Consider the following 20590-nt stretch of genomic DNA (forward strand, 5'->3'; position numbering starts at 1 on the left):
GTTTGTCTTTTTTGAGGTGTGCAACGATCGATTTGGTTTGGTTTTCATAAATTTTGGTTCGGCAGATCAGTTTTCGTTTTCTTAAAACAAAAGTGCGATTCAATCAGTGTCAACTTCATTCCATCGAATCTCATGCGTCTTTCATACTTTGAATTAACAAAATTTTTCTTTTGTCCTTCATGCTCTAGCACATATGACGAATCTAGTGAAAAATATTTACACGTGATTAAGCAGCAACCAAAATTGAAACTGCAACTATAAAGATAGATATTTAGGCAAACAAAGCTCGTTATCAAGAAATGCTTCTAAAGATTTGCCTAAAAGCTCCACAAAAGCTGAGAGTACCAAACCAATAAGAAGTTTGATCATTACTTTGTAAAAAGTTAATCGTACTCCCTTATGAATAAAATAACATCAGATTATTAAATTAATTTATAAGATTATTGCAGAAGTTGAAAGTCTGAAATGATTTCGTTTCCATGCAATATATTAATCAATTTACAGTCTCTACGCGGGCAAAAGGAATGCAACAAAATGAGAGAACTTTGTGACAATAAGAAATTTTGAGTTTCACTTGTATATTAATCAATTTACAGAATTACAGTCTCTAAAATTCTAAATCTTTGATGTAGTAATATACTTATCGAAAAAGGGTCACCATTAGGACGAATGTTTCGTTATTCTTCATACAAAATAGGCATAAATTTGTAACAAAATTGCATTACAACCATGAAAACAAGATTCAATCATTCGCAGCCAAGGTATGGACAGACAAGTTCTCCATCTTCTTTATGCACAATCTGTTCTCAGTTGGGAAGTCTTTAGCTTCTGGGATGGCATGGAGGATAATCGAGTCTTCATCCTTAAAGTCCCCTCTTAAGACTCCCATGGCAATCTCATTCTCAACCATCTGTTGTATCACCCGTTTTACAGGCCTTGCACCGAAGTTAGGGTCAAAGCCTAATATTGCAAGAAGATTGACAGCTTCCTCTGTGTAGTTGAAGTCAATATTCTTCTGTTTAAGTCTCTCTTTTACGCGACAAAGCTGCATATGAATACAATGGTGTCATCTGATATATTTACATAAACTAATTGGAGAAGGTACATCTCTAATCAATTTTATAAAAGAAGTACGCTAAAACTTGGAAGTGTTTCAACAAAAAAAGATGGAGAGAAGCTCCTAAAGCAACCGAGGAGAGCATAAATTACAGATTTTAAATAGGAATTTAATGTCTCGATGAAAAGCTTTTGTTACCTGTATTTCAACAATTTTATTGATTTGTTTGGAGTCCAAAGGCTGGAAAACAATGTACTCATCAATACGATTCATGAACTCTGGTCTGAAAGTTTGTCTGGCTAATTCAATAACCTGTCTTTTCATCACATCATAAATTTCATCCTTGTTATCCTCTGTATTTCTAAGAGTTTCAAGTATATAATGGGACCCAATGTTTGATGTCATAATGACAACAGTATTGGTGAAACTAACTGTCCGTCCTTGAGCATCGGTTATTCTCCCATCATCCAACAGCTGTAGAAGGATGTTGAAAACATCATGATGTGCCTTTTCAATTTCATCAAACAAAACTATCGAGTATGGCCTTCTTCGGACTACTTCCGTCAACTGTCCGCCTTCTTCATAACCAACATAACCTGGTGGTGCACCAACCAACCGAGAAACTGCATGTTTTTCCATGTATTCACTCATATCAATCCGTACTAGCGCATTGTCAGTGTTGAAAAGGTATCGGGCAAGAGCTTTAGCGAGCTCAGTTTTACCAACACCAGTTGGCCCCATGAACATGAAGCTTGCGATCGGCCGATTTGGGTCAGAAAGGCCTGCCCTTGAACGACGTATTGCATCAGCCACTGATTTTACTGCCATATCTTGGCCAACAACTGTGTCATGGAGGACATGCTCCAAAGAGACAAGCTTCTCCCTCTCAGTCTGCTGCAGATTAGATATTGGAATGCCAGTCCATCTGCTCACTATTTCAGTAATATCATGATCTGTGACTTCCTCTCGCAGCAGCGATTTTCCAGATTTCCGATAATCAGCTAGGTTATTCTCAGCTTCTTCAAGCTGGTGTTGTAGAGATATTAACGTCCCATATTTCAGTTCAGCCGCACGATTAAGATTGTACTCACGCTCAGCAGCTTCCATCTCTAGGTTAACCCTGTCAATCTATTCAAAGAATTCAATAAGTACAAGGCAATATGAGTTTGAGATGATAGTCATCAAATTCTGCAGAGGCTATCACCTCTTTTTTAATTGACCGAATCCTGTTCATGAGAACTTTCTCATTTTCCCACTGCTCATTTAACTCCTTTTGTTTCTGTTTAAGAGCAACTAAATCGTGTTCCAATTTGACAAATCTCTCTTTAGAAGCTTTGTCTGTGTCATTTTTCAGAGAAAGCTTTTCCATCTCCAGCTTCAAGACAAGCCTGTCTATTTCGTCCAACTCAGTAGGCTTGGATGTGATCTCCATTTTCAATTTGGCAGCAGCTTCATCAACGAGGTCAATGGCTAAAATAGAACAAACATTACCTTTAACGTAGTAGTATAAATGAAATTCTGGAGCAACAAATTTACATATAGACCCAGGAAGACCCTTCACTTATCTTCTACAGCTCTACCCCCAGCCCTGTGGGTGGAAAGATAACATAGCACACAAACGTTTGAAAAGAAGTACATCAAAGAAGAAATAGTTGTTTCTTGGAGAACGGAATTTCCAGGGAATAGTGATGCTTCGAACAAACACGAGAATGTATGCCCATCTTTTCTTGGCTTTCTAGTATAGTTATTTCATTTTCAATAGAGAAGAGGAACATAATGTAGGAGATTTAATGACTTTTATAGATTTTAAAAGTCTAGAGTTATTCAATCAAAATTTTTACATACTCTATAGAAATCTAGTGACATTTAAAATAAATTTTCATAGAATTTTAAAAAATCAATTGGTATTCAACATTAACTTTTAAAAACTCAATAAAAATCTAAATGTATTCAAATTTTCAATAAATTTTTAATAACTCAATGGAATTCATGAACATACAAACATTAAAGCCTAAAGTACAACTATAAATTTTCAAAAATTATCTTTGGTTCAACCCAAAGATTTGGATGGATTTTTAAAACTTCTAACTCATACACAAGCTGTTTATTTATCTCTATGTCACCTCACATCACCTCTCTTCTCTTCCCATCACCATTCTCTCTAATTTTCAAAATGTATCTCTATATACGTGTTCTTTTTTTCCTTTTCAGATTTTCATATTTTTGGTTGATTGCTTATTTAATAATTTTTTATTTTAATATCATAAAAAATTTTGAATTCTATAATTGATTTTGTGATTTTTAATTTATGAACTGAATGTAATATTCAATAATAATAAAAGATTATCCAAAAAAATAATGCCGCTTAAATCTTAATAATTGAATAGTCTCACAACAAGCACGATAAAAAAATAAAAATAAAAATAAAATTTTAAGATATAATTTATAAAAAAAAATTATGATATAACTGATAAAATAATTTTTTACCTTTATGGTTTAAAAATTACATTTTATTTCTTTATTTTATGACTTCTAATTTTGAAATTATATAAGGTTTAAAATTATAATTATGAGTTTTTTCATAAAATTATTACACATAATATAAGAAAATCATAAAATTTTATTGGCTCATAGAATTGAAAGTAATAGTAATTTTGTTAACAAAAAAAATTGTAATTCTTTTTAGCATTTTCATTTAATATATAAACTATCATATTTTTATAAAAAAGTTATATCTACACAATGATAAATAATATTATTTTCACATGAAGACATATTAATAGAGTGATGCATTTTTAAAAATTTACAAATATACATACAAACCCACATATATACACATATACATGTAAGGATTAAATGACTTAACTTTTAAATAAGTACATTTATTTACTGATATAAATTTTAAAAAAATATTTCAAACTGAATATGTTATCTATGTCAGTTAATTATTAGTTCAAAGAAATTTAAAAAATAATATGTTATAATTAGGTACAAAATCTATAGATTTCTATAAAAAAAAATTACAAAAGTCTCTAAAAATCTTGCAAAAAATTATACAAGAATCCATAAAAATCTGTTTGTAAATCTATAAGATAAACCACAAAAATTTATCATTTTAAAAAGTCATTAAAGTCATCAAAACTCTGGATTGAATACACCCAACTAAGTGGCAATAGTCCGTTATCTTCAAGCAAAAATGATTTACAACACTTGTAAATGGTTCATACAATTTTACGATTGGATTCACCAAAAAAAATAAAAAAAATATTTTGGAAGCATTTTCCATTTTCTGAATCATTATTGGCAAAAATACAAGGGTTAACGCTAGATCACTCCCATGTAAATGCACGATTCGACTGTGAAAGATTCAAATCAATTAATGATAAATCACACAACATATTATCATGATTTCGATTACATGAAAAATGATTATAGCATAACAACTTTGATTTTAAAAAAGAAATCCAAGGCATACCTTTATCTGGTAAAAAACGCTCTGTGATGTATCTATCTGAAAGAATTGCTGCTGAAACGAGAGCACTATCAGATATTTTGACCCCATGATGCAATTCATATCGTTCACGCAATCCACGCAATATAGAAATTGTGTCATCTACAGATGGCTGTCCACAGAATACTTGCTGGAACCTACGCTCCAAAGCAGGATCTTTCTCAATGTACTTCCTATACTCGGTAAGTGTGGTGGCCCCAATGCATCTCAGTTCCCCACGACCAAGCATGGGTTTCAACAAATTTCCAGCATCCATTGCTCCTCCGGTAGCCCCTGAACGTGAAATTGCAAATCACAACTCATCATCAAGGACTCATTACTAAAATAGACAAAACAAAAATGACATTTGCAAATTAACTTCCTCTGGTTCTGACCTAGCTAGCTAATAACAATGTATCCATATATGTCAAGTGATTAATGGAACAGAAATAAAATAAATTGATTTTACCACAGACAATATTGATTAATCCAAATCACCACTTTCAGTCTCAGGGATTTCATTGCAAATAGAGAAGTTATTGTTCAATATATTTCAAGCATGTAGTAAGTCAACACTTGCTGAATATGTATATACAATGAATCATAAAGCAAACAATTGGCAAAACGATGAAAAATTTAAAATGAGATGCCAACATCTCACAGACTAAACGATTTAAAAACCTGCACCAACTACAGTATGTATTTCATCGATAAATAATATAATCTGCCCATTCGAAGCAGTGACTTCCTTCAGCACAGCTTTTAACCTTTCCTCAAAATCTCCACGATACTTTGCACCAGCAAGCAAAGAACCCATGTCCAGAGAGATCAACTGAATGCATAAGCACAAGAAATTGCACAAATTACAACAATCACTAGTAAATGATCCAATTGAACACAAATAACGGGATAGAAAGAACTACATAAGAACACAAATTAGTATGTCTAACGAATAACAAAGCCTCAAACTAGATATAAGAAATTTATAATGTCATATTCTTTGCCACATTTGAGGACCACCCACCCTATCCACTTGGTTGCTGATCTGCCAAATGATATTATTTCCCACTATTATATGACAAACTCTAGGGGGTTGTATTGCCCTTGCAGACCTCCTGAGCTGACTAACTATACTTTGGAGGTAATGCTTTGGATCTTTCAGACTATCGTGGATGTGGTTCTTTGGTGATATTCAATGATCGAGGACAATAGGCACACTATTTCAGAGCCGAGTCATTTTTGACTGGGTAATGCTATTACACTCAAAATTTATGCTATTATTGACCTCGTTTATCATGTTGGTGATGGTCCTCTAGCTATAGTATTTTCCTTTTTCTAACGGCGAGTTTGGTCGATTCTTGTTAAAGAATAGTTATGTTAGATTAAAGAATAAGTTTATGTAATTTGGGGTTTTGGAAGAAAGAAAAAGAAAACCCATAGAGGGTCAATTCCTATTTGATACCATTTTGATAAGAAAAGAAATGAATAAATTAAATTAAGCAATAGGTCAACTACCTATGTAAGAGGAGATGCCTTTAGGTTATCTTCCACATAAGGAGATATATATAAGGCGAGTTTGGTCATTCTTTAACAATTAATACAAATTCCACGTGAATGAATTGATGAATTTGGAAGGGTTATGATGCAGCCTGGTTTCGAGTGGTGATGCTTTTTGTTTATGTTGATGATGGATGTTTTTAGTTAATACACTAATGTCACTTTATCCACCTCAAAGATGTTTATATACCACAAATTAAAATATTTCTATTTCTCCACACTACTCCTCAAGTTGCTAGAAATCTATCGTGCCCAACTGTAGTGAAATCTTCAAATTTTGCCTAAAATGACCAATTGTCAATGTATTAGCAATGTGTTTATGTGAATGCCCACTTGCAATCCACAGTCTTTTTTCCTTCAAGCAAGTGTATTATTTCCCTTATTTCATATTCTTTTCAGGCCATTTATCAACCTCAAGGACAGTCTTCTTCTGTTGGGAGTATTCAGAGCTTCTCGTATTGTCTAAAGAATATCCCCACTATGTAATTGAGAAATAAAAGTAAAGTAGGTTTAGACAGATTTTTGTAGGACACGCGATTAGAAAGATGATGTTGAGTACGTACATTGGGTTTGCATTGACAATTTTTAATTATATTACTTCCCCCCATCATTTCTCTAAGAAAAAAGTACATGAAAGAAAAGCACCTCTATCATCCGCTCAAAAAGCATAATTAAAGACAATGAACAAAATATTCACTAAAGATAGATTAAATTAATTTGAAAAATTGCTCAAGGAAATCCTCCATCCATCTCCTAATATGTAAGGATGAGATAACCTTTCGATTGAAAAGAGGTTCTGGGACATCGCCGCGAACAATTCTCTGAGCCAACCTGAAATTCCATGTTATCATGCTGTTAAACTATACTCTATCTATGAGAATTTAATACATATAGACAGTTCAGATATAGAAGTTGTAGCTTAGAAAATGCACTTAAATAAGTCATGTTTTTTTATGTGCTTCTATTTTTAAAAAAAGTGAAGCGGTTTTGGCGTTCGGATAAATGTTAGAAAGTGTTTTTGTTTTTATTTTTAAATATAAATAAAAGCAAAAGTTTTAAAACAGCTTTTACAACCAAATACTATAATTTTTAAGAAAAATTTTTTAAATAATATATATATACTTTTAATTCATTGGCTTCTCCAGCCAAATAGACTCATAATGCGATCCGAAACTTCTTCTCAGATCAAGTTCTAATTAAATAAATAATGCCGACATCATAAGTCATTTGCATTTCAAAGTTGAACATTCCAAAATGACTAGATGATCGGTTTGATATATTCAATATTACTTCACAATTAATCAAAAAGTAAAGGTTTTTAAACATGACATTTACTTCTTCCATGGCAAAAACATTAGCATCCATCATTCAGAAAATTCAAAGCAATTAACACGAAACATGATATTCACACAACAATACTCTCCAAGACAAAAGAAACCACTCAAAGACAATATGTTTAACATAAACATTTTTTACATGAAAAATACTTAATGAGTCATGTTTTACAACGTACTTAACTTGTTAGTCATCTAGCACCAAACATGTGGATATCCTACAATCTTCCTCAAGAAGTTATTGTCAGATGGTTTATCTCATCGTCTTGCAAGACTAATTAATGCAACAAATGATGCAAAGTAAGCTAAAGAAATATAGCCTCTCATTTGCAAGTTATATTTGGATTTCAAGACCAACACAAAGTTACAAGGAAATTAATATAGTCAAAGTCAAAAAATTATCTTCTATTTCTTTGATCAAGCAACTTATTCAGGTGATTAACATACAGTCATGAACCTTTATCCCAACATTAAATGACTTCTCTGGAAGTGCCACTTAATGGTAATCTTGTAATGCTTGTTTTATGTTCTTCATGATGATAAAAATAATTTTAATATTGAAATCCTAGCTCGCAAAAGATGTAAACATATATACTGATAATTCAAGTTTTCACAAGTGTGACCATAAACAATTTAATCAATCATAGAGGAAAATTAAAGGGAAATTCTCATGCATTTTTTTGAAGATCGCATACAAGTGGATAGAAATATGGTGAAAAAAAATTTATGTGGTACCCTTCAGCAATTGCTGTTTTTCCCACTCCAGGTTCACCAATTATCACAGGATTGTTCTTTGTCCTGCGCGATAAAATTTGAATGCATCGCCGTATTTCATCATCACGCCCAATAACCGGGTCAAGTTTTCCACGTCTGGCAAATTCAGTTAAGTCATTCCCATATTTTTCAAGTGCCTCGTATTTACCTTCCGGATCTATACAGAATTACAGAAACATGAAGTTATCAGACAAAGAAAATAACTGCAAAAATGTGTCCTCTAACAACAAAGAATCCCAGCAGAAAAAGATAAATATGAGCAAGATCGCATCATATAAAATATTGATAAAACTGTTCCTCTCTAGCAGTCACATATATTTCATCATGACTCAATTGTTTCTTTGAGAAAACTATCGAGAAAGTTTATTTTATGAACCTAACCAAAGTTTGAGTTTTACTAAAGAGAAGCTGCAAAAGTATGCATACTGATGCTTTTAAGACTAGAAGAACAAAGGATCAACAGCATTCCAAATGATTTAGCACAAAAAAAAAAACACAAATCATTTCCTTCTGGTTATTGAGTATGCTTAAAAAATTAAATATCCAACTGTAGTAGGTAGAAATATATTTGAATTGAACTTGAAAGAGAACCTGGTCAGATAATTCTGTATAGTAGTCAAAATAATAATTTGATTGTTAGCAATAGCCTACCACTACATTTTCTGATTACAAAAGATGCATGACATATTATTTGATTCTTTCCTCCTAGTTCACATCATGAGCGAAACCATTCAGCCCTGGCTAGCCCCTTTCATTTTGGCCATAGGATAGCTCTTTCATTTTACCCCCAAAAAGGGAGCTTCAACCAAATAACTTTTTTATCCCTTTGCTTATGTCGGCTTCAACCAAATAATTCAACTTAGCATTTCATCTTCTATAAAAAATTTGTCCATTTTAGTTTTTATTTTCATTACAAGCTTCTATTCCAGGGCTCATTTTCTTTATCCTCTTCTTATCCATTATTGGTTATGGTATTCTTCTTTGATTTAAAGAAATCAACTGAACTATTTTTATGAAATGTCAGTCTTTCAACTCTTTTAAATAAAATAAAATAAATATTATCATCTTAATTTATATCAATTTCAAATATTTGTATACATGAATTTGATGAGAATACGAGTAAAAATAGTATCACTCAAATTATTTCATTTCATTGTATTTACACGTATTTATTTTTTTTGACATTTTAACTTATTTGCTTATATACTGGGTTAAAATATTTTATATTATAACATGTTACATTTATATATCTTGAAGCACTAATTTTTCACTAATGATTTTTTAACTAAAAAAATTATGATTTATATCTATTTTAGCCCACCCAAACATAAACTCGTTTCACCCGTTTTTCAGGTATGGGTAAAGTTTTCAAACATTAACCTACAGTATGTGTAAACATACTCTGATCGGTAACTCTTTGACTGCCACGGACAGATTGAACAGCATCTTTCAAAGCATTCTCACTTAGTTGGAGATTTTTGAACAATTGAAATCCAAATCTCTTATCCAAAGGAAAAGCCAACACTAGATGCTCAACAGACAGAAATGAATCACCCATTTCTTTCTTAAACTTTCTCGCAATGTCCAACATAGCACTTAAATGTGAGCCCATGATAGGTCCAGTAGTATCTCCCATCACCTGCAAGAAAAATTTGCAAGGAGTATTTTAGAGAATTTTCATGAGAGAGTTCATCTGCTCCCATATGTCATACCTTTGGTTGTTGTGATATGAAGCTGTCTATAGACTGCAGAAGTGAGGTGTTGTCAACCCCAGCTTTGGTGAATATTCTTCGTGCCAGTCCATCCTTTTGTTCCAAAAGTGCTTTCATTAGATGCTCAGTTTCTACAACTTGTTGTTTGTTTTCTCTTGCTGCATCCACAGCACCGATAACTCCATCCCATGCCATCTCAGTAAACTCAGAGTTACTGATCTGTCAAGCAACTAAATAGTCATGTGTGCTCTTAACTTCAAAAATGCCATTAGAAGGAAGAAGAAATCATAGGAGACAAAAATGAGATTATAAAAAGGAAGTTAAACTCAATCGTGATACTTCCTTATCCCCCAATATACTCTCCAATACATCATCTACATCGGATTTGGAATTGCTCAGCCAACTGAAAAACCCAAATATACAAGAACTAATTGACACTAGATAGAATAAAATAGAGTACATATGTCACGTCCCGAGCCCGGGCCCGCACCTACGTGACTACACACAATGGGCCCTTATTGCAACTACTTCGCATTTGTCCTCGTTTTACGAAAATGATTAACCCAAATTGTTATAGAAGTCCATTTTAAGCCCATTATTTACTCATTTTAAATATTTAATTTTTAAGATGTGGGACAAGGGGTATCACAATCACCCCTCCTTCAGAACGTGACGTCCTCGTCGCGTCCTGACCCCTCAATCCACCAACGCCGAGTATCTAAAGGTGGCTCCTACAGGTTCAAGAGATGGCACCCGTCATGTAGCACTTTGCCCCGCAGGTTCAAGAGGTGGCTCTTATGCACGTAGCATTTTGCCCCGCATAGCAGTTATTTCCTGGTGTTCCTTGCACGTGACCGTCTCTGATACCCCTTATCCCATATCTTAAAAATTAAATATTTAAAATGAATTTATAATGGGCCTACAGTATACTTCTATAACAACTTGGGTTAATCATTTTCGTAAAGCGAGGACGAATGCGAAGTAATTGCTATAAGGGCCCATTGTCTGGAGTCACGTAGGCGCGGGCCTGAGCTTGGGGCGTGACAACATACTCATCTTATGTATTATGTCATCAATTATGATCTATAGTGCTAAACTAGAGTTGCTATTCAACTTCTAACCCTTTGACACAACTTCCACCATGTATCATTCTCTCCCCATTCAAAACTAACTTGTTCTCAAGGTGAAGTGAGGAATAGAGACAGCAAAAAAAACACTCCTAGGCATCCACTTAAGGTGGAAATTCCTACCAATAAAATGTATATGTGTCACTTCGTCAATGCGAGAAGCACAAATGGCAAACGGACATGGCAATGGTCAAAAAATTTTGTGCCAAAAGGCCCAATACCTTTGAAAATATGCAACGAAATGTCAATTGCACCCTATCACCACAGAAGGCAAAATCAATTTTAAAGCAAAATAAAAATCTAATTGAATGGCTCTGTGGTAAATAAAAGGCTAAAACATCAACCGTTAGTATAAAATGTTCACCATATCTCGGAAAAGCTGGAAGGTGGAAAAATGGTATAGAATAAGATTCTCTATGCATATCAATTGAAAATCTTGGATAAAATAAATAAGATATTCATTCAAAATATAAATAAATATTAGATCAAAGGGATATTCAGTTTTTTTTATAGGAAACATTACTTATATTATATTATAAAAATAGATGTGTTACAGAAATAGCAGATGAGTAATCCGCGACATGTAACTATGCTAAGAACAATCGTCAAGACAATACAAACTTCCAATCCCTAACAATATCTGAAATAGAAAAGTGATTAAACTCCGTAAGCTTCGTTGTCCAAGTCGCAACCCTGAATTTGATCATCTCCCATACTTCTTCCACGGATGCGTTCTCGTGTTTGAATATTCTGTTATTTCTCTCGTCCAGATCGACCAAAAAGTGGAATGAATGACTAAAAACCAGAATCTGTTAACTCTTATCCCTGCTGGAATTCCGGGGTCAATAATGAACATGTCTCGTGCCCTTCTCGGAAATACCCACTCAAAACTCAACTCTTGCATCACCTTTGTCCATATTCCTCTCGAAAAAGAACAATGTACGAGTAATTGATCCTGATTTTCGTCATGGTTGTGACATAAAGTGCACCATTGCGGATTTAATACACAGCTTGGCCATCTCATTTGCACTAAGTCTGAAGTTGGAAGTTTGCCCAAAGCCACAATCCACGAGAATATTTGAACCTTTTGCGGGACAAGAATTTTCCAGATATGATCATAACATGAGAAGAGGGGAAAAGTGGTAATGGGAAAGAAAGAGTCGTAGAAAAAACGGACGGAAAAATAACTTGAATAATCACCCAGCCAAACCCTGAAATCCTCTGCTGTCAACTCTAACCTGTACACTAATCAAGGAAGAAGGAGATTTATTTTCCCTTATATAGATCATATACCAAACTACATCGTATCGGGCGTTAAGGTTAAATCCTAGCCATAGCCATGACCAAATACGGCCACATGGCTTTCTCCTCTGATTCCGATAAACAAACACCAACCAACCCGCTTGCACCCACACCTGATGTCACCCCAATTTCGTCTGTTACTTGTCACAAACTCAATGGCCAGAATTATCTTCAATGGTCTCAGTTTGTCATAATGGTCATATGTGGCAAGGGCAAAGAAGATCTCTTAACTGGTTCCTCCAAACGTCCAGCTTCTACTGATGGCAACTTCAAGAACATCCTTATGTCCTGGCTTATCAATTCCATGATCCCAAATATCGGGGAGAATTTCCTGCAATACTAATCTGCCGAAAAGATGGGATGTAGTCTGTGATACATAAAATGCCCTTGACTACACCTCGGAGTTATTCGGCGTGGAAGGATTGCTTCACGACATCCGCGCCAGGGTGAGCACACTTTCACGGCATACTTCAATGCCCTCACCAAACACTGGTTGTAACTAGATCTATTCGAATCCCTCGACTGGAAGTGTTTGACTGATGAATCAAAATTCAGGGAAATTGTGGAAACCAAACGGGTGTTCAAATTCTTTCTCGGCCTCAATCCATCGCTTGATGAAATTTGTGGCCGCATCTTGGCCACGAAACCATTTCCAGGACTTCGTGCGGCCTTCTCCAAGGTCTGACATGAGGAGAGTCGCCTGAAGTTGATGTTGGGCTCCTCTCATTCCCCTCCGATAGACGGTTCTGCCCTTGCTTCCATCGGCCTTCGTTATCCACCTTTCCCAACGGTGGTGGAAGCACTTCGCCATATTTTACTCCCGCTACTAATCAGCCAATACGGAATGGTCGGCTTTGGTGCGAGAAGTGTAAGAAACCCAACCACGCGGTGGACACTTGCTAGCGCATTCATGGCAAAACGGCCGACAGGAAGCCAAGCAGAGAACGACGTGCCAATTCGGTTGTTGTTGATAATGCTTATCTTGTCTCGCAGCAACCTTTCACCCAAGAGCAACTCAATGTCCTCCAGCGGATGTTCGGCCTGAAATCTGCTCAGAATTCTACCCCGTCTACCTCACTTCTCAGTGCTGGTAATGCAACCCATCAAGGTGAATTTCCCCTTGCATTTTTCTCGAAACGGGATTTGTATTCTACATGGATTGTTAACTCAGGCGCCTCTGATCATATGACGGGCAATCTTTCCCTCTTTAGTTCATGCAAGCCTTGTAACGACTCTCGATCCTTGTGCCAATGGTTCTACTTCAAAAATCATTGGTGTTGGTTCTGTACAACTCTCACGTGATATTTGCTTACAATATGTGCTCTTCGTCCCCGACCTTGCGGTTAATTTATTGTTTGTTAGCAAGATCAATGTCGATCTCCATCGCAGTACTAAATTCTCATTCTCAGTTGCACTACTATGTTCTCTCACACGTGCAACTGGCAGATATCTTGACAAAAGCCCTTCATCGACCACACTTTAAAGAATTAAAGACCAAGCTTGGCACGACAAACATATAATGTCAAGCTCGAGGGGGAATGTTGAAGATCTTGGATAAGATAAATAAGATAATCTTTCAAAGTTTAAATAAGGATTACATATTTAGATTTTTAGGGATATTCAGTTATTGCTCTTGCTTATATATTTCAGTATGTAATTTGTACGATAATCAATTAAGAAGGAGATTTCTTTTCCCTTATACAGATCTTTTACCAAACTACAAACTTTGCAAAGTAACTGGTTGTCTTTTCCAAGGGAGTTCAATCCAACGAAACAATAAAATAATGAAAAGAAATGTCTTCTGCAACTAATTAAAACCAAAAATAACGTCATGTCCTTCATGAGTATAACAAGCAGTCCTGACCATATCATAAATTGTTCTGTTGGACCGCCTGTTATGACCCTCAAACTGCCTTTACAAATCTTGGACAGCTACCATAACTCCATAAGATTTTGCGATTCATGGCAGCTCTCAATAAAACCATCATTAGTACGATCTGCCTTCTTATCATAGAACGCAAATATTTTGGTCCTAGGAACATTCATCAGACGAGAGAAAGGATGGGAGAGCAGATTTTTATTGCATTATATGTACAGATTTTGTAAAGGGCGAAAATGCAAACCCGGAATGCAAAGGTACTGACTGAAAACCCTGGTGATTAGTAATAGCAACTTAGCTTCCACCCCTTTATGTACCCAAATCAACAAAAACTTGAAATAATTTTAATGTAGATAGGAAGTACAGAGAGACAAGAACCTGGCCTGTGGCAGCAGCAGATGCAGAATACGACCGTGCAAGGGCAGAGCGGTGTGCGATATGGCTGAGGCACGATTCAAAGAACGGCTTGGGGGCCTTGGTAGAAGGGAATCCATACCCATTAGCAGCAACACGGAAGTGAAAAGAAGCCGCGAAGGTGCACAGCGGATTGAAAGCAGGTGACGCAGCAGGTGACCACATTAGCGCCGTCGCCGCCGACCTGCTGAGTCGTGCGGCCGATGAGCTTCGAGAAGTCGCCAACATCACCACGATCGCCTATGTGAAACACTTCGGTACTCGAAGCTTCTGCTTGTGCCAGGGGAAACAGAAATTATGATATTATTTTTATTTTTAGTGATTTAAAATTAAAATATAAATGGTCTTAACAAATTATTGTTACTATAAGATAGGCCTACACTTCCAAATGTTGCTTCAGATATTTTGAGTTTAGACAAAAATTGTTCAATAAATTAAAACTTTTTTACATATAATAAATGTTGAAATTTAATGATTTCAAAATTTATATAAATTTCCGAATCAAGTAAATTCAAAATAAAAATACATATTATTTATATTTCATTCGTCCGAGAAAAAAAAAACCCATTCTCTAAAAATTACGAATAAGATAATGATTGATTCAAAAATTGAACTTTAATGGTAATAAATTAAATTATTCTGCTTAATTATCATTTTATAATTTGATTTTTTTTTCAAAATTGTTATAAAAAAATTTGAGTAAAAATTATTTTAGTACATGAATTATTGATAAACTGACAAATTTGTATATGATCTTTTGTAAATGACTTAATTCATACACGATCCAACTAAAAAATCAGTTATATCATTTAAGTCTCCTTATTCATATTAAATTCAACTTAATGTGTATTATATTTTTATATTAAAATCTGAATACCAGTTATCATAAAACTTATCAAAAATGCTTAAACCAAATAATGAAACTTGTATCGTCAGAATCACACAAATCAGGATATAGAGTTAAACTCATGTGCCCTCATATCAGTGATATGGTCGTCACATGCGGTCTAGTTTTTTTAGGATATTGTTTTTTTCATGATCTAAGACTTTCATTATAAACATTTTTTCGAATTCTCAACGGATCAATATCAGATTTCAACATTTTAAAATAGTGATTAGGATTGCTTCTATCATCTGAAAACATTTAATCTAATCTCCAGCAACAATATTCATTTTATTATATTTTATAATTGTATTAAAAATATATTTTAGGAATATATATAATTTATTTATTCAAATATTCATTTTATTATATTTTATAATTGTATTAAAAATAAATTTTAGGAATTGAATTTATTATCTTTTAAAAAAACAATCAATAAAATAACTTTGAAATAAAAATATGTATCTAACTGAATTTAATAATAATAATAATTGGACTTAGAACTTAAAAGCAATTTAGATCAAAGGTAAAATCAACTTTTTAGTTGAATCATATACCAAGTAAGTCTTTTACAATAAGTCGTATATCAATTTGTTAATAATTCGCTTATCAAAATACCTTTTACCCCAAAAAAATTCTAAGAATTTATTTAGATTTTGTCATCTCCTAACGGCTAACAAATATTAAATAGTGGATTTACGGTCCATATTTTCTTCAAATTCGCACATATTTTTTTGTTAAATTATGTGCAATCATGTTTAATTATTTTTTTTTGTGGGGGGCGGGTTTGCCATCCTCATCCCCGAATTCCGTCCCCGTCCCAATCCTCGCTTTTTCGGGTTCGGGGAATCCACGAACCCGAAACGCGGGGATCAACTTCTCATCTCCATTTCAAAAATATTAATAGGACAAGACGAGTGCGATTTCGTGAATTTTCTCAAACCAAAACTTATTATTATCTATTATTATTAGTGATAATATTAATAATATAATTATTATATTATTAATACTAATAATATAATAATTATATTATTAATACTAATAATATTATTATTTTATTATTGATCTTACTTTCGCAGCAGGTTCGGAGATGGGGATAGTAATCTCATACCCGTTCCAAACTAATAAAATCCTCGAACCCGAATCCAAACCCGAAATAATCGGTCATCCCCGTCTCCGTTTCGGGTTTTCTCCGTCCAAACTCGTGAGGAAAATTGACATCCCTATCTATAATCTCTATATTATACTATATATTATCATAGTAGAAACAAAAATTTGCTAAGTTTGATACGGTCATGTTCAACAATTGCAGCAAGACCCCTTATTAATTTTATAATTATTATATTTCCCTTATTTTATTATAAACCAAATTAATACCGAAAATACTTTATAAGCACTAGTAACTAAATTAAAGTTGCGCACTTTATACCGGTTTTTTGTATGGTGGTGTGACTCTCTCTCTCTTTTTCCCCTTTTTTTTGTCCCTTGATTATTATATTTACGAAAATATCACATTGTGAAGTTCTCAAATTGTTGTGTGGTCCTCATTAATTTTTACAATTATGATATTACACTTATTTTAATATAAATCAAATTGTCATACAATTAAAGTTTTGGTAATTTACAAATCTAAGGCTGTTGAACTAAGACTAACCGAGTATTTAAAATAGTCGAGCCAAACTGAATTCTCGAATGAAACTGATTTCTCAATACAACTAATTGTTATCTCAAGAATAAATCAGTGAAGCACGTCAAACCTCACTGAATTCATCACAGTCAGACTTTGAGTCATTCAAGATTATTCTTTAAAAGATCAGAGCAACATTCTTCAGTCAGGCTTATGAAATCAGAAAAATATTCTCCATACATAACAGTTTTTGGAATTGTTAAGTGTCAGAATCCATGCACCCTATTTTTATGTACTATTTCTAGAAAAGACGATGACATGTGGTTACAAGATGACATTTTTAGTCACAAATATCAAATTTGAATGTTGAAATTCTTGTATGAAAAGATTAGTTTTTCAAACTTATCTACACTATGATCTTACTCTCAAGAATCTATTGAATTTATAAGTCTTTGAAAGCCTTACAGATCAAAAGATGTTGAAGCATACACTTAAAAGTTTTATTCGATTATTGTGAGGATCAAATTGTGCCGTGTTATTTATTTTAGAAATACTTGTAAACTGATAGAAAGAGTCTTTGTGTTCATATTGTTAAGTTGAGTGATAGCTAAGAGTTTCAATAGGCCAGAGCTAAGCTCTACTGAAGTGAGTTTTTGAAAACTGCTTATAACTAACAAAGTTATTCTATTGTTATCCTTTCGAAAACGAAAGATGCAAAAATGTTGATTACACCACATTCGAACTTACATAAACAATTTATTGTTCATTTTATCTTTTAACAGTTAATTAGCCAAGCTGAATATTTTTGCATCACTCTATTATTGTTCAAAACAGTTCAACGAACCTCATTTCGTGCAATTACATTTATTGATGGCTTGTTGAGCTAAACTGATTTGGATAACTTTCAAGAGTTGCTAACCCAACTGAATTTTGGAGATTTGTTTAAATTTCTTAATCACCCCCTCTAATCAATCTCTCGATCCTAGCAAGTGGTAGCAGAGCGGGTTTATCCTTGTCTCTGAACACTTATACTATGGCCTCTTTCAGCAAGCTATCATTGTTCTCAAACGAAGATTTTGATTACTAGAAGATCATAATGCAAGCTCACCTAGCTCCTTGAGATGAAGATATAGGGTACGTTACAATTGACGGACCAATGAAAATAATAAAACCAAATGGAGTCTTAGCTCTACATATGGTTGAAGACCTAATAATGAAATAGACCAGTGAGGATGAGAAAAAAAAAAGCAAACTTGAATAATGTGGCAAAGGACATACTTTATAAGACTTTGGACAAGAATATTTTTAAAAAAATCAAGATTTGTTCAACTGTCAAAGATTTTTGGGAAAAACTTATTCAACTCTATAAAGGGAATTATCATACCAAAGAGAACAAACTCTTTGTGGCTATACAAAAATTTGACATCATTAAAAAATGAAGTCTGGTGAGTGCATGAATGACTTTGATGAAAGATTAAGCAGTGTAGAGATTGAACTAGCTGCTTGGGAAAATAATATGGAAATAGAGAAATTGCTTGCTTTGAAAGCGATTAGGACACTCCTAAGAGAATGAGATGTTAAACCAATAGCGACGAGGGAATCCAATGACTTGAACAAACTAGAGTTGCATGATTTTTTCTCTAACCTAGAAACCTACTAATTTGAGCTCGAATCAAGAGTTGGTTGAGATTCTACTTCAAAGTTGACCAAGGCACTGGCTGCTGCAACCATTGAACCAACTGTTGCTACGTAGAAGACTACAGAACAATTGAGTAATGATGTTATATTATTATTCGTGAAGAAATTTGGAAAGTTATTAAGGAAAAATCAAGGAAATTTTAAGAGCTTCAACCAAATAAATGATTACAAGGAGTCTGCATACGAGGATAATGCATGTTTCAACTGTGGAAAGACTGGTCATATCATAGTTAAAAGCACCAATTAAGCTGAAGAAGGGTGAGAAGAGCTCCAATGAGAAGGACAAGAAGTCATGTGATAAGAAGAAGAGATATAAAGATGACAAAAAATCCTTAAGGAAGAAGAGGGACTAGAAAGTTTGGGTAGAAGAAGAAAACAAGAGTAAATGGGTAGATTCAGATTTGAATCATCTGAATTAGATAGTTCCAACAACAGTAGCAATGAGGAAAAAGTTCAATGTCTCATGGAAAATGTAGAGTTGGAAACCATCAGTGATGAGATATTCGATTTTAACCCTAGTGAATTTACTCGAGATGATCTTGTCATAGCACTGCACGAAATGTTTAATGAGTATAAAAGGCTTTCTCAATCATTCGAGAAAGTTAAAACCAATCATATGAGTATGACTGATAAGAATACAGAACCTAACTTGAAGCAATAAGGAGAAGTATCAATCTAAATGTAGAAATCACAAAGCTGAAAACTACAAATTGAGCATCAATGGTTGATTTATGAAAAAAAATTAACTGAGATGATCAAAATTTCGAACAAGTATTCCGTATAACTGGAAAAGATGCAGGAATACAAAAGCCATTGGGAGACATTGGGCCTTGGCTTTAGTAATAATAATGATAGCAGCTCCAATGACAGCAATGCCCAATTGTATCTAGACAAAAACAAGGCTAAAATGATTAGTTTTGTAAGATCCAGTACGATATATGAACAACATGAGCCTACTTTTCAAGTTGAGAAGCCTTTTGAACTGATGAACAAAGACATAAAGTTTGGTATTGGTTATACACCTGAGAGAAAATATACTCAGTCTAACTTATCTGATCACATTTCAAGTTCATAAGGTATAACTCTGTGAAGGTTAAGCCTCAGCGATACTATAAAATCTAGCTTGTACAGAAAAGATATAGGTTGAACAATGAAGAAAAGAATGTGAAACAACATTTGGTTATCAAAACTCACAGAGCACAATTCAAGCATGTTTTTGCACAACACTTGATGAACAAATGAAGTGTTCAGCTAGTCAAACAAATCTAAATGTGGGTTCCAAAAATACTAATTCAAATTGTACCTAAATAGGATTGAGTACCATTTAATTATACTTGTTTCAATACATAAATAAATATGAAGTGCTGAAAGATTCTTTCTGGTACTTGGATAATGGATGTTTAAGACACGTGACTAGTCAAGCCCAATTGCTTATAGATCTTATCTAGTATGAGAGACCCAAAATTACTTTTGGTGGCAATGAAAAGGATAAAATTCTGGGTAAGAGTAAAATTATTGATGGAAATGTTGTCATAAATGATGTTTCACTTGTTCAAAATCTTTGTTATAGTTTGATTAGCATTAGTCAACAATATCATAATGATTATCTTTTGAATTTCATAAAAATAGTTGTATGATTAAAAATGCTAATAACTGAACATTGCTGATAGGCATCAGAAATAGAAATACTTATAAGATTGTGTGTAATAATGATTATCTTGCTTCTCCTACATGTA

The 20590-nt window shown here is 33.8% G+C and overlaps 1 protein-coding gene across 1 annotated transcript; it reads right to left on the reverse strand.

Annotated features, from left to right (window-relative positions):
- Positions 1 to 559: 559 nt before the first annotated feature.
- Positions 560 to 14940, reverse strand: LOC140973649 (chaperone protein ClpB4, mitochondrial-like). The gene is made up of 10 exons (XM_073436625.1): positions 14611 to 14940; positions 9925 to 10143; positions 9614 to 9851; positions 8174 to 8369; positions 6881 to 6935; positions 5229 to 5379; positions 4533 to 4841; positions 2262 to 2527; positions 1256 to 2185; positions 560 to 1045 (listed from the first exon to the last, which is right to left on the reverse strand). The coding sequence occupies exons 1-10, from the start codon at positions 14872 to 14874 to the stop codon at positions 743 to 745; spliced, it is 2931 nt and encodes a 976-aa protein (XP_073292726.1). The 5' UTR covers positions 14875 to 14940; the 3' UTR covers positions 560 to 742.
- Positions 14941 to 20590: the final 5650 nt, after the last annotated feature.

This window comes from Primulina huaijiensis, chromosome 3, assembly GCF_012295235.1.
Source record: "Primulina huaijiensis isolate GDHJ02 chromosome 3, ASM1229523v2, whole genome shotgun sequence".
Lineage (NCBI taxonomy): Eukaryota > Viridiplantae > Streptophyta > Magnoliopsida > Lamiales > Gesneriaceae > Primulina > Primulina huaijiensis.

Excerpts from the sequence above, each read along its gene's own strand:
- LOC140973649 (XM_073436625.1), bottom strand. The coding sequence starts at position 14,874 with ATGTTGGCGACTTCTCGAAGCTCATCGGCCGCACGACTCAGCAGGTCG. Across the intron at positions 9,852-9,924 it reads TCATATCACAACAACCAAAG|GTGATGGGAGATACTACTGG; the intron begins GTATGACATATG and ends TTTTTCTTGCAG. Across the intron at positions 6,936-8,173 it reads AAAACAGCAATTGCTGAAGG|GTTGGCTCAGAGAATTGTTC; the intron begins GTACCACATAAA and ends ATGGAATTTCAG.